The following is a 15,234-nucleotide window of genomic DNA, read 5'->3' on the forward strand; positions in this document are numbered from 1 at the left end:
TTGGAAAATATAGAACATTGTGTTGAAAATCTGGAAACTTAAAATCCCCCCCATGCCTTTAGAGGAAAAAATAAATCTAGATATGTATTTGTTTATTTAAAAAAAAAAACCTTAATAATTACTCAGCATGTTGTTTTATAAGGAATGTTTTTGAATGAATTATCTATTTTTATTGTTTTTTTGCAAACTGCTTTGGCCCATCTTGTTTTAACCTTAGTTATAGACAGATGAATGGTAACTATTTTCAAATTGTTTTTTTGTTGCTGATTTAGTTTTAAAATCACAGCAAGAACACAGTCTACAGCATTGGGGATTTGTGTAAAACACAGTGCCTTTTATCATGTTTTCTTAACCAATTCATGTTTTTAATGTAAATTTAGTCATGAGTCACTACCTGTGTGTTCGTGTGTTTCCTTTATTTTTTTTCCTTTGAAGCTGCCGCATTGCAACCCCCCCCCCCCCCCCCCCCCCCCCCCCCTCTCTGTTCAGATCAACCCTGTGCTGTAAATATGTACATTATCATTTCATACGTGTTCTCACACCTGCACCACATTGTCCATGGTGATCCTAGTTCTTCTTTTGTTTTGGTTTTTATTTCTAATGCCAAGATGTCCCTGTGCTGGTTCCACTTGTACATTTCTTTTAAAAAAAGGTACTTCGTAATAAAGATGTTGAGTAAACCTCTTTTTGTCTGCATTATATTTTAAGCAGAACTTTACAGATTTCCTCTTTGAATGGCTTAGGTCTACTTCTTATATATGATATGTGCCACCTTTAATGTTTGCTTAAATTGAATTAACAGCTTAAGACCATTTATTTTTATGTATGATTATTTTCTAACAGTATGATTTGATTACATCTCGATAAATAGACTTGGATTATTTTAGTAACTAAAAGGAGCTTCTTAATAGAGAGTGGTATATTTGATCATTATGATGAAAACCAATTTCTATTAATTCTATGAAGGTTTTCATAGAATAAATTGATTACAATATTAAATTGTGGCCTCAGAAACTGTCTCAGTACTGTAGTGAATTGACTTGATGTCCTTTTCAATAAATTTCTGCATCAATACAGTGGGGCAGAATGATACTGTGGTCAATAAAACAGGTACTGATACTTTTGGCAGTCTGAGCAGGTGCCAAGCAGATACTGTTGGAGGAGGGAAGTGTACTGCCTGGACATGATCACACATAATAGGACCAAGACCAGCAGATTCCACGGATCCTATCACTGATAGCAGATGGATCAAAATGTATTCCAAAAGTTTACTTCTCTACTCAGCCCTGTTATAATCTGATGGTGATGGTTATTTTCCATCATTGCAGGGAAACAGGAAGTCTATTGGTTGTCTCTAGATTGTTTAGACTGAAATTTATCTATGGCACTGCAACAGAACCATAAATATTTACTGACAAAAGAAAAATATTCAAATAGTCCATTAGATCTGTGAATTTGAAAAGCACTGTTTTTAATTAAGTGTATCATTAGATGTTACAATTTAATATTTAGAATCTATTTTGGCAAAGTTGATGTTTTATTACAAAAAGCTTTCTAATCAGTTAGATGCATGAGGCTCAAGTTTGGCTGATTTAGCCTACCTTTTGAAAATCACAACCTTAAAGTATGAAAAAAAAAAACTACTACTGTTCTGATGTGATATCATTTTAGATGTTGCTTTTTTCATTTGTAGTAAGTAGAAAATCCCTTATAATTATAAGAAACAAATTATTTAAAGCATCAGAATCAGCATTACTTTATTAATTCCTTGGGGGAAATTATTTTCTTGCAGTGCAACCATTTACAGAAAAATAATAAAAATAAGATTGTAAGTACAACAGAAATAGGACAATAGAACAACATAAAATAAGTAAAATTACAACCCGCACAGTAAAATTACATCCTTCTCATATAAACCGTGTAAAATAAGATATAATAAAATAAGCATTTATAAAACAGAATGTATAGACCCATCTGTTTTACCATCGATAAAGTAATTTAAAAAATACAAAGAGCAAAAAAAATGGTTTAAGATTTCTAGAAAATATAAAGGTCTCCATTGGCCTCTTTGCTATGATGTGTTTGACTCTGCTGCTTCCTCTTCTTTTTTTATGGCCGTTGGCAAAAAACTTATTGATGCGCATTACCGCCATCTACTGGAATGGAGTGTGGATCTGGATGATTCTACTGCGACTGAGAACATGTTCATAGCTGCTCCAGTGCTCTTGAGCACCCCCTTGTGGAGATTAATTTTCCAAACACACGTACGACGTAAGGTCAAAGTTGAACTATGACGTACACCAATACTAATTGAAGAGCTATCAGTAGCGTCTTTTTGTGTGGTTGTTTCGTGACTAATTTGAGCAAAAATGTTGTTTAATTTCTAGCCAAGATCAATAACAACAACAACTGCTTCTTCAAAGCGTTTGTGTTTAACTAGTCGACTATGTCAGTTAATTAGCGTGTTAGCAAAGAACACGCAGCGTTAGCTCAACTATGGACGCGCTGAGCATCGTTGCGGATGAAGTGGCGTTGGAGGGACTGGAGGGAATAACCCTCCCTTCTCTTTGGATTCGCCTGGAGGACAGAAAGCCAAAGTTCCCGCTGAAGCTCGACGACTGCACCAAAGGTTTCATCTGGAGGTCCCTCGCTAGCAACGCCGAGCTGAGCTTCTACGAACTGCCTGTGGAGAGAGAAGACGTGGAGCTGTTTGACAGGTGACCGTTAACCCTTCCTGCTAACCCAACATATCCGATCAATATTCCTAAATAAGTTCTGCAATTAACTCATAGACGACCAGTCCGTTTATTTTTTTTTTTTTTTATTTTCATAGAAACAGTTAAATCAATTTATAAAACTTATGGGGTACTTTACCCTTAGAAGAAAACAAAAGCACATAAGCATTAATGATGCTCCGATTTAAAGCATAAGCATCAGAATTAAATATACGCCAAGATAAATAAAAAATTAATATAGAGCTATAAAAATTTAAAAGTTATCGTGCATCATACAGTTCCTTGTCTGAAGGCAACCTTAATGATGACAGTTTGTGAAAAGGGAGCAAATAGCAGCTTCCTCTTCAACTCCAATTTCTTTGAAAAAGTATTTGGGAAACAAGGTTTCTCATTAATGCAGGAAAACTGGAATCATCTGGCTACTGCAGCCACGATGACTGAATTAATTCCTTTTCCCAGTTTTTGGCAGATGGAGATTAAGGACTCATCCCTAAAGATGACTGTAATAAAATAATAAAAAGTTTACTTATGCATGTGTTGATGTGAACGGTGGTCCACTTCTGACTCTCCCCTTTATAATTTTAATCTCTATTTTAATTTGTTGTTAAGTTTTGCTTTGGACTTACATATTTATTTAAAGTGTTGGCTCTGATTTGAGGTTTTTCATCTTCGTCTTTCTCAGTCTACCTTGATGATTTTGTGTCTCGAGTTGCAACCTTCCTGTTTGTTTTTACATTACTCTAAAGGTTCTAAAGGTACTTTAACACCGTTGTTTCATGTTAGCAGGGTAGGACATAAAACAATTGTGTTAAAGTAAGTAAATATGATTAATATATATGCCAAAAGCGGATACATAATTTTTTTCAGTGTAATATGACTTGATCAAGTCTTTTTTAACATTCTACAGTATAAAATAAGTTGCTTGTATGAGTAAGCAGCTTGTATGGGTCGTGTTCATCACCCATCAACTTCCCCACTGCATGATACACCTATCAGTAGTGATGGTGAGATGAAGCCTCATGAGGCATTGAACCGTTTGGCCAAATTCCTTCAACGATCCCCACAGTTCACGAGGCTTCATGTGAACATGTCTCCACCTACTGGTGGAGTGCAGAACTACAGTTTGTAATAAAATCTGTGATATTTTTTTTTTTTGCAACTGTTTTTCTTTTTTCCCCCTTTTAAGTTCCCTTGAAATTATTAATGGTTGGTGTGTATAATACAATCTTTTGTAAGTTTTTTTATGTGTAAAATTTCTTAGAACAATAATTTAAGGTGAACCGTTTTTCTGCCATTTTAGTGAAATAAACTCAAGCAGACAGTGACAGTGTTTGTGCAAATTGGGTAATGATGAGCAAAATGAAAGGTGTTAGTCATTTTTATTCAAACATGATAGTTTTTCCACGTTTTTTGGTTTTAATCAGGTTGGAAGTTGTGTTCAACCAATCGTTTGGCTGCACCGACCTAATTTACCCAATCTATATTTTTACTCGGGCAAAACAATGCATATTAGTCTCATCAGCCAAAAGAATTAAGTTTAAGCAAAATTTTCAAAAGTCAAAGACAGGTCTTGAACCATCAACCTCGAAAGTGGGAGCCTGACTCTTACAGCTGAGGCTGTTTAGATGCCTTTCAAAATTCTTGTGCATTCTGAACCATCTCCCGAGACTGTCACGTGGTATCATGGTAGCGAGGCCTCGGACGTCATCAATTTTGGCCCCTCCTCTAAATGAATCATGCCTCGACACGCGCTTCGGGGAAACGCCCCCTCCATTACTCGACACACGCCATGAAGCCTCGGCTCATCTCATAACATCACTACCTATCACTTTGTCTCACCTGGTGGTTATAAAGTGATTTATGCTCCTGTTGTTAAAATAAAACATTCAGTATTTTAGCAAATATTCTATATTTGGAGCTAAAACTCCAAACCCAGCAGAGCAACTTTCCCAATTAAAGGCTGGTATTTAAATGTTAAAGCTACACATAACCCTTGGAGTTATCTTACCTTTTTTATGTTTTGTGTCATTCAGGTTTATCAACATCGACCCAGAGACGGGCTTTGAAATAAAACACAAATTCATCCCTGAGAAAATGAATATCTATCCTGCTAGTATCATTCCTGAGAATAAGGATGGAATTCAAGGCTCGTGTGTCTTCTTCAAAGAGAGGAAGGATGTCACCGAGCATGTCCGCTGCAAGTCTCTCACCCCGCTGGTTAGCATACAGGAAGCGATGGAAAAGTTAGTAAAGTTTGATTCTGAAATGATCATGATTTCAAAGTAATTGCTTCCTCAGGCTGAGGATTATTTCACGCTCGCATTGAGTGTGGTTCTGCTATAGGATCCGAATGAGATGGTGTTCTTGCATTAAAGGAATAGTACGCCCAAAACATAATTAGCCTTCATTTTCTACTCACCCCCATGCTGAACAACACTCTGGAGTACTTTTTTGATATCTCAAATGCATCTGGAGATCTGGGAGGCTTCTTGCTGTCTGCTGACATTCAAATAATGGAGGTCTATGGTGACCGAGACAGAAAGGTCCATAAAAGTCCACAAAAAACGTGTCAATATTCCTCCATACTGCTCGTCCAATGTATTCCAAGTGTCCTGAGTGGGCGCACTTTCATCTGGTTTGGTCTGCCGGCTTCCGTAGCGTCATGAGCGCGCTTTCAGGAAATCCTATACACTACTGTTTATGCTCTAAAAACATTCTAAATGACTTTGTTTCGAGTAAATTCTGGATGCTACCCACTCAGGACACTTGGAATACATTGGACGAGCAGTATGGAGGAATATTGACACGTTTTTTGTGGACTTTTATGGACCTTTCTGTCTCGGTCACCATAGACCTCCATTATTTGAATGTCAGCAGACAGCAAGAAGCCTCCCAGATCTCCAGATGCATTTGAGATATCAAAAAAGTACTCCAGAGTGTTGTTCAGCATGGGGGTGAGTAGAAAATGAAGGCTAATCATGTTTTGGGTGTACTATTCCTTTAATCAGCTTGTCTTGTCTCTTTCTTGCATATTTTTTATTTTTTTTTTTTACCTGTGTTCTATTTGAAACTAGGATTGAATTGTAACATATTCATTTCACTTGAATTATATAATTTGTCTTGCAAAGTGGTTTTTGATGACATAAGTTAAAAAGTGTGTGATATAACCAAACTATTTATAATGAATTTCAAATTCATAAAGTATTCAGATTTCTCAGAAATGCAATGCAGCTGTTTTAATCATTTTCTTGACCTGGTTCATCGCTCTTCCCTCCAGATATGGACGGAAACTTGTAGTCGTTGCATCTCAGGCTCTGAGATTCCGAACTCTGATCGGGAGCGGGACCGATCCTGACCTAAAACTCAGTAACGAGTCGTTCTGCCTGCTTGAGCGGATCGGCCGTGGACGTTGGCAGGGAGAACTACAGAGTGATCTGCATACAACCCTTTTCAAGTAGGAGACAACGCCAGCTGCCTTTTGCTGTGACCTACAAGAGTTGTTTCAATCTTTACACTGTAACAAGCTATTGATTCTTAACAGGATAGACCCACGGACGATGCACTATTTCAGGAAGTCTCTTGTCAAGCATGACCTGATCACCATGCAGTCTTATATCAGACGGCTGACGACAGGACAGCAGCAGCACACCATTCTCCTCCTGCTGAAACGTTTCCATGTAAACAGGTCGGCTTAGTTATTTATTTCTGTGAAGTTTTGGGCTCTGATTTGCTGTACTTTTTCAACTGAAGCAGATTTATAAGTTTAGTGCCCAAATATATCAGTCTTTCTACCAATTACAAGAGCAAGAGTTGAAGAGTTATCAGCATCACTGCTAAGTCATTATATAACAGGGATATAATAACTGCCCAAACCACTGGTATTTTGGTTATTTTAATTATTTTTAATGATTGCCTTTAATCTTTTGTCATTTGGAACACATATATGCTTTTACTCATGATTTTACATAGATGCTCCATATAGGTAATTCCAGTTTACCTAAAATGATTTCAGCAGTGAAAAAAGTGGGGGAAAAAAATAAAATGAAATAAAAAAAATGAAGAGAGCTGTACTTAACAAAATATCTTTTTGTTTACCCTTGTGTGTACAAAATGACAAAATATTATCTAAGTCAAAGTCTTTAAAAAAAAAAAAGATTTTTAGTTGTATTTTCAAAAATTTTCAAAAAGTGTGCTGTATTTTGGCTAACTCCATGTTTTCTTTTCCTTATCAGTGTTGAAGTGTCTGAATTCATTTAGAAACAAGATAATTCTATCAAAGTGTTTATGCTTTGCTCTTAACTCCACCACATAAAACATAAAAATCTAAATACTTCAATATTAAAAAAATCCACATAGATTGTTACTAAGGCATCATTTTTCCTTCTTTTTATAAGCTAAAACTGGGTCACTTCAGAGCTTTCTGATCTGTAGATCTAAAAAAAATTTGGATATTAAACCGGACCTTTAGTTCTGATGTGAGATCCATGTCAGGAAGAATAAAATAGTGTTTTTTCTTACAATATGAAGTTATTATAAATATAAATCTAGATTTTCAAATTCTTGATCTAAACAAGGAAGTTAATGATTACGATTCTGTTTTTAGGAGAGCTTGTATGTGTGTTTGTTTGTCTGTTTAAAGGATAACTTTTAATATTTTTAGATGGACTTTTATGAAATTTATCAGAGGTGTCGCTCATGCAAAGGAACAATTTGTTGAATTTTGGTGATCCAGATTATAATCTGTATACATACATTTTTTTAATGATTCTCTAACATTGTGAGATAGGGATATTTGGCTGAACAAGCAGTTCCCCATTAAACCAGAGTGTGGCAGCAGCGACAAGCGACAGCCTCAGCATAGGACTCAAAGTCTGAAGGTATTTTACTGAATACAAAAAACAAAACAAGAATAGGGAACGTTGGTGGTTAAGAACGGATTATAAAGAATTTTTTTTTATCAGAGGTTTGCCCTTATGCCAAGGAACATCCATTGATTGTTCCTTGGCATCGATTACAAGGTCTAAATGATAGGTTTAAGTCACAATATGCAGCAAAATTTTATGCTTGGTGGAGGTCTGTGCTCTCTGAGGGCTTCTCTAGTATAAAGAAGTTTTGTTTTGAATGGATTTCAGCAGAGGGTTTTTTTTCTGTTACCTTTTTCTATCAAATAAGTGGACATTTCTATGCAATTTCTGCTCTGAATAGATAACATCCAGTGTGATTGAGTTGCATGTTAAGCACCCCTGTTCTGTGCAGTTGAACTGATCTGATAGATCCGTATAAATTAGTTTAAATGACACAGATCAATCCTTACAGCTTCTCAATGTTTAAGATTTGAGCAAATGCTCAGTTATGTTCCCAAACAAGGACAAATTAAAAACACAAAATGTAGTTTTGCTGTCATTAATCAATTCCAGAATTGTTGTCGCCCAAAGATCCATAAAATAGAACAAACTTAGAGAAAGAGCCAAAAAGAGCACCTTAATCCTATAGATAAGTTGATGCATTTGATCATTCATGCTTTTTGTTGTCCACTTTTTCTGCTCTTCCAGGAGGAGCAAAAATGATATTCTGTTGGAGCAAGTGTCCGACTTTCTGCAGCAGTTACCGAATCAGTTCTGCCCTGTGGATTATCTCAAAAAACAATTAGTGAGCATCTCTATGTGCATAGTTTTATTCATGTTTTATTATCATTTAGAGTGTTCATGATCTGTTTTTTTTTTTGCTTTCAGAATATGAATGAAAAGACTTTAAAGCGTGTGTTTAGTTGCTTCCGATTCAGCAAAATTGCAGAGTTTTCTCAGCATCCTATAGAAGAAATAGATCCCACCGCTGAACCTGTCACCAATAAAAATGGTAAAATAGTTTTTCTGTTTGTTTTTTTTTTTACTCCGAAGCATCATGATGGATAGGCTGCTGGAGATTTTCACACCAGTCTGTTAGATGTCGTCTGAATATATTTTGCATATGAATTTTAAAAGGAGAACCAAGCAACTGATGCAGACTTATTTTTTGTATTTGAAACCTGCTGAGTTGAATCCTGTCTTTTAGGCACTAAAGTTCTTGTGCGCTGTATAAAGCTCTTGAAGCCATACGGGAACAGAAACACTGCAGATTTTGATGACGAGGATGATGAAGATGAAGAGTATGCTGGAGGCAGAGGAGGAGGACTCCCCTCAGAAGGAAGAATCATGGAGAGGGACATCCTGTCACAGGCCTATCACATCAGTGAGTGTGATCACCTTTATTTGAGAAAGAAGCAAAAATTTAAATCACTTTAGATATTTTTCACAGTCCAAAATAAAAATGTCTTCATTTAGGCTCACATTCTGCTTCCTGGTGTGACCTCACGTAAAAACTAGTCGAGCTATTAGGACGAAGAAACCATGGAAAATGAACCATGGCAAACTGCTAACGTTGCTAACGCTACATACATGTAAACATGCATATGTACAAGTCTAATTATTGTGCATACCCTAAATTAGCTCTATTTAATTTTCTTTCTCTTATAAATGAACAAACATGAAGTAAAATATCCTTTTTCATTCAATAATATTTTAAAATTTTTATGACTGAGGTCGATATTACATACCTTACCATTTAATACATTTTGACAAAAAGCTCAAACAAAAGTAAGCAATCAGCAATGCTGCTCTATGTAAACCAGGTAATCTGTACATAAATAACGTTCTATGGACGCTTCTTATTTCAAGAAAGGAAAAAAGGAGAGAAAATAAATAATGTCACTATATAAACATGGGACCTTAGAGGGTTCACCCACTCATTCACCTTCCTCCTCGGGGGCTAAGCTTACATTTTTAACATATTCTATGAAAATCTTCATATTTTCTCAAATACACACATTTTAGAATACAATATATATGTTTTTTGTTTTATTTCCCTTTGTAAATGTCTGGGATGTTTTTAGTTCTACTGGTGTAAAGGCCAGAACACACTGAATCAGATTTTGCATCCCATCTGGCAGAAAATCTTGTAAGACGAGGTTGTGACGCTCATTGAAAGTCAGTGGGGATGGTCAAACCCAACACAATTTTACGCAAGGGGGCTGCGTTGGTTCAACTGAGATAGACCCCAGGTCTATTTAAGTCTTACTACGCAAAAATTCAGCAGCCATTTCATGGGTCTGACAGGAAGAAAGACGTGGTTACAAAGTAAAACACATTCACTTTGGGGGAAAATACAAAATAAAATCTGTTAATCGCACAGGAAACGGTCAGTTTTGGAGTCGCAAATCTCGTATACAGCAAGCGGGAGAGACTATGGTAAAAACAATGAATGAAACATTAAAAAATATAATAGGAGGACAGAAAATGGATGAAGCGGTGATCCTCTTTGAGCCTTGAGAGACAGAAAGCGCAGTTTATCACTCTCCTAGAAAAAAAAAAAAAACTTCAGGAGGAGAAAAAATGGTCGCAACTTTCCGGGAATGAAAGTCGCTACATTCCAAGAAGGAAAGTCGCAATAGTGCAATGTTAGTTAATAGTTAATAGGATAATTTGTTAATAGTTGTATTTTTATGACGACTCTTATAAGAAGCACTTTCTTCCCCAAAGTGAGGAATGTTGAGCATCATGTGAAGTTATACTTTATTATGGGTTTGACAAATAAGGAAATCTTAGCACGCCACCAGAACATACTTTGGGAAGTATGTCAAAGTGGACTTTGGTTGTTGTTTGATGGTGCTGGTTGGCCGTCATGCTGGTCGGAGCTCCAAGCTTTCTTTGTGAAACGGGTTGTGGTAGGGGTGTAAATCACACCCATCATGGTGATTTGATTCAGTATTGATTTCCTGACCCAACGATTCGATTATTTTCGATACTCAAGAATACACCACGATACGATTCAGAAGTAGAAAAGTTGCACTCCACTTATTCCTATTAAAACCTCATTCCCTGAAAAATAATAATACCCCTGCGTTATAGATTCTGAAAGGCCTTGCACAGAAAAAATACTGCACAAAATCAGTGCAATGAGTCCAGACGTCACCGCCCCCTCCACAGACGCTCCGCTGCCCCTCTCCCAAATTGTATCTGACCGGAGGCAGGAGGCCAGCTTGCTTTGTTTTTATGACGGAAATTGCGGAAAACAACTCGTGAAGTAATCTAGCCTGCCTATTGTTCCATATAAATCCCCCCAAAAATATTTTTTAATGTTGAAAACTAAACTGAAGGTGGTGGCAGAGGAATGTATTGAGATAAGTAAAGAAATTTGGATAAGATATTACTTTTGAGTAAGTTTATTCTCCCCTAATAAACAGAGGACGAGACATCCAATGTTGAAGAGATTTATTCGATTCAGTCATTTGGGGTTCATAATTACTGGATGCAAAGAGTTCCAGTTCAAGTAAAATTTGGATTTCCAGGTGTTTGAACTGTCCTGTGATATTGAATTTATAGGTACTTTGGGAATGTAATTAATTCCCTAAGTTGTATTTAGCAATAATATTAAGTATTTGGTTTTGTTTATTTTGTACCCAGATATGGTACCAGGTTGGTTTATCAAATCAAGTAATCTTGTCATTAGGCATGGGAATCGAAAACCGGTTCCTGTTAAGAACCGGTTCCGTATTTTCCGATTCCATGGCATCGTTTGGCAGCTCGCTGAATGATTCTTTTTTCGATTCCCGCAGCACCAGAGCCTAGAGCGCCGGCTCTGCGGAGCACGACTTACGTCACGTTTTTTACGTAAGTTACGCAACTTACGCAAGTTACGCAAGTTGGAAGAACTATTCGAGGAGGAAGACAACGAGCTGCGGTCACTTTGTGAATCAAAGCCCCGTCTTTCCTTAGCCCAGAGGGTAGACCAGGAAATCCAGCTCTGTAAAAGCTTGCCCTCCATCCCCTGCAGGGATAGCGCCACACTGTGGGTGGTGGAACAAGCAAGATACGCTGCCCTTGCTATCTGGACTGGCTGAAAACTACCTCTGTGTGCAGGCTTCCTCCACCCCATCTGAGAGGGTGTTCTCCACGGCTGGAGACACCATAAGCCCTGAAAGATCCCGTATCCTTCCAGAAAAAGCAGATATGCTCATCTTTCTGCAAAAGAACTGTTAATTTTCCCTACTACTGTTTTATAATTAGTACTTTTTTGTTATTTAAAATAGGTTATTATCCCATCATTTGTTATTAGACATTGTTGGTTATTAAGTTTGTTCTTGTATTCATTTTTCATTTAAACACAGATGTTACTCCAGTTTCACATTTCCTGTGGACATCTTGATCTTGTTGAGTTTGTAAGATTGTGCAATAGTTACGTAAACAAAGTTGATTCTGATAATCAAACTGTTTGTTCTCCTTTTCCCCCAAATTGGAATCGAAAAAAGAATCGATAAAGAATCGAATCGTTTCATAGAATCGAAAAGGGAATCGGAATCGTGAAAATCTTTTCAATTCCCAACCCTACCTGTCATAGTGCTTTAAAGATTGGTTATGACTCCTCTAATCCAAAGATTGCATGCAAAATTATTTCTTGTCCTTTGTTTTGTTTTCAGTTTTGTCCTCTGGTACAAAGGGAATGTCTCAGAGGGAGGTCGGATTAAGGTTGAACATTGGTAAGCTAGAATCCCGTGTGATCTGTCGACACCTGAGCAAGGCTGATGTGATTAAGGTAAACCCTTAAAATCTACATTCATTTTAAAAACAAAGCCTCTCTTCCTTATAACCTATAGTTAGGTTGGTTATTTAAATCTAACCTGTTCTGTACAAAAACCCAAGTTTCCATTTAATCATTAAATGTCCCATTTATGCTACTGCCATTTTTGCAGGACAATTCCTCTTGATTAGGCAGATGGCCTTTACCAAAAAACACTTCATTCAGCCTACATTCTAAAAACCATACCCCTGTCCTCCTGAAGGGGGCAGCAACCATAACAACTAGTCAGTGTTTGTAAAGATAGCCTAGGAGTGTGGAATAATACATTAAATGAAGACTGGAGTTTGACTGCTAGCCCACTCTGGACAGCTTATTTCCCCTTATGACATCATAAAGGGAAGGCTTTTCAAACTGAGCATTTTGAGCACATGGAGTTAGAGAAAGGCAATGATGGAGGTTCTCTTGTGGACCTAATAAGTTCAGGACACACATGACTATTGCAAAATGTTTATAATGTCAATTTTGTATACTGATGGACCTTTAAAAAAAAAAAAAAAAAAAAAAAGATTTTACATGTTTTATTTTTTCCATGTATTTTTTTTCTTCTTATGTTTAAAAAGTAGAGATTAATGGAATTCTGATAATTATATTTCATAAATGTGTATAAGTCAGCTGTTTCTCGGTTGCTTTTTTATTTTCAATTCCTTTCACCTTACAGAGTTTCATGGAGGATGAGGGTCGGCAGAGGACTTACAAATTCATTAGCCACAAGTTTGTATAAACAATAAGCTTCAGTTTTACGTTCCTTAACCAGAACCTCGTTATTTCATATCGCTGTGTCCTATTTGTGTCTGTCGACAGATTTGTGAGTGGCAGCAATCAACTCCAGCTGTTTGCTAAAGAGCAGGAGAGAAGCAAGCTGTTGTGCTCCTCATCTCCAAACGTGTTAGACACAGAGCCAGACTCCTCTAAAACATCGTCAACCTCGAAAGTGCCCAAAACCAAAGGCTGCAAAACCCCCAAAGGCAAGAATAGCAAGAAAGCAGGTGAAGGGAAAAAGAAGGATGCTGAAGAGGAGCAGCAGCTGGTTTGTGAAAATCTCACAGAGGATTCGGTGAATGAAAATCCAGATGGAAAAAGTAATAGAGCAAATGCGAAATCAAGAAAAAAGAAGAGTGTGGAGGAAAACAACATGACAGCAAAGCAGAGCCAACCTGACACTCCCACCACACAATCTACTCAAGCTGAATGTGAGCATTAAATAAGCCTACAATGGATCTTTATCATAACTCTTGGAGTTTTATGAATGACCAGCTTTGTAATGTTGAAAACATTCTGTAACTTCTTAGGTGAGACTCCCTCCTCCAGTGGATCTATGGAGGCAATAACGCTGAACTCCGCTGACATTCCCACTGCAGGTAGTTTGAAAATATGGACTATTTAAACTTTAGCTACTGCATCCCAGGGGTGGATAATCTGGGTGCAAAAAAAAAAAAAAAAAAAAAAAAAACAGATTAGTAGCCAACAAGGAAAATGATGTATCCAATGTTTAAAATCACCTGGAAAAGTAAAAGGGATTAAAGAAAACAAGACACGTCTTTACATTGATTAGCCATAATTCCCAAACTTTAGCATGAATAACACTGTGGTATTAAAACGTGATTGCAGAGACGGTTGTTTGAAAAGTAATCGGTTATACATTTTTAAGTGTTTAATAAGTATTAGTAGGGCTTCAGTTAATATTATTCTGCCAAATATATTTTAGGCCTTGCCAGTGCCTGAAACATAACTAATGGCAAACTGTTATACTGGACTGGAAAGATGACGCAGACCTGTTTTTTTTATCCAGTTTTTATGCATTTAATATTTTTTTATGAATTTTCATTTTGAAAGAATTATTTCAGTTCCGTTTATAACAGATCTTCATAGTTAATTGCCAGTCCCCAAGTGAACCACCTCTGTCTAGGGTAGAGCTGCTAAAATCAGCTCACTTTTGATGAGGGCATATCTGAGGCCAGGCTAATTGCAGCAGTCAGATGCAGTGACCCTTTTTAACCTGAGGAGGGCGTCAAACTGATGGTTTTAGACAGCTATGCAAGATTTTAACAGTTATGCAGTAAATTGTCAAATTAATGCATGAGATGGTTAGATGGCGCTAAAAGAGATTTGTATATTTAGTTAATAAAACAAGTAGAATTATGGGTGATGTCCTTGGAATAATTAAGTTTTTTTTATTTGAGTAGTTCTTAAATGCTGCTCTGAGTTGGTTGTGTTTTAAGCTGATCGACTGCTTTAGTCGGATTCTGTATGTTAGCAATTAATCAATCAATAGATAAGCTAACGATTAATAATTTCTTCATAAATTAATTGTTTCAGCTCTAAGTATTAGTGTATAATGACGGCCATGACTGTTAGCGCTATTTGTATAACAGTCAAACATTTTTTAAATTCTCTGTTACATTGAAGTCACAAAACCTTCAGTGGACTTAAGTGAAACATTAACAAGATCTGGATTTCTAAGAATAGATAGTTTAACCAAATAGAATAGGTGCTAAAAAATAGTTCCAATGAATAATTAAGCACCTGCTTACACGGTACTTGTTCTTGCTGCTTTTACTGCAAAAGCCCTGGCACAAAAAAATAAAAATAAATATATATATATATATATAACGTTGCCCACCTTTGCACCAAACGTTTTTAAAACCAGAATAGAGAAACACCATTATCTAATTGTCCACCAGCAAATGTTTAAGTGTTGTGTTAGGAGACAATTTGCTGTGAGACTAATCAAAGACAAACCAATAATATCGTTTTACCCTCAATAAAAAGTGATTGATTAATTTTGTGGCATGCAGGCATTAGCCCGGGCCAGATTTTGAAAGATCTC

The 15,234-nt window shown here is 36.7% G+C and overlaps 1 protein-coding gene across 1 annotated transcript in view; it reads left to right on the plus strand.

The window, feature by feature from the left end:
- Nucleotides 1-2,271: 2,271 nt before the first annotated feature.
- Nucleotides 2,272-15,234, plus strand: part of LOC119784685 (general transcription factor 3C polypeptide 1) — a 36,751-nt gene continuing 23,788 nt past the window's right edge. Inside the window, exons 1-11 of the mRNA XM_038286874.1 lie at nucleotides 2,272-2,717; nucleotides 4,769-4,978; nucleotides 6,013-6,189; nucleotides 6,277-6,420; nucleotides 8,288-8,384; nucleotides 8,468-8,591; nucleotides 8,787-8,963; nucleotides 12,247-12,362; nucleotides 13,066-13,118; nucleotides 13,209-13,597; nucleotides 13,697-13,765. Coding sequence (XP_038142802.1) covers nucleotides 2,497-2,717; nucleotides 4,769-4,978; nucleotides 6,013-6,189; nucleotides 6,277-6,420; nucleotides 8,288-8,384; nucleotides 8,468-8,591; nucleotides 8,787-8,963; nucleotides 12,247-12,362; nucleotides 13,066-13,118; nucleotides 13,209-13,597; nucleotides 13,697-13,765 — 1,777 coding nt within the window. The 5' untranslated portion in view covers nucleotides 2,272-2,496. The remainder of the gene's footprint in view (nucleotides 2,718-4,768; nucleotides 4,979-6,012; nucleotides 6,190-6,276; nucleotides 6,421-8,287; nucleotides 8,385-8,467; nucleotides 8,592-8,786; nucleotides 8,964-12,246; nucleotides 12,363-13,065; nucleotides 13,119-13,208; nucleotides 13,598-13,696; nucleotides 13,766-15,234) is intronic.

Source organism: Cyprinodon tularosa, unplaced genomic scaffold, assembly GCF_016077235.1.
Source record: "Cyprinodon tularosa strain WSP-4 unplaced genomic scaffold, ASM1607723v1 ctg231, whole genome shotgun sequence".
Taxonomy (NCBI): Eukaryota; Metazoa; Chordata; class Actinopteri; order Cyprinodontiformes; family Cyprinodontidae; genus Cyprinodon; species Cyprinodon tularosa.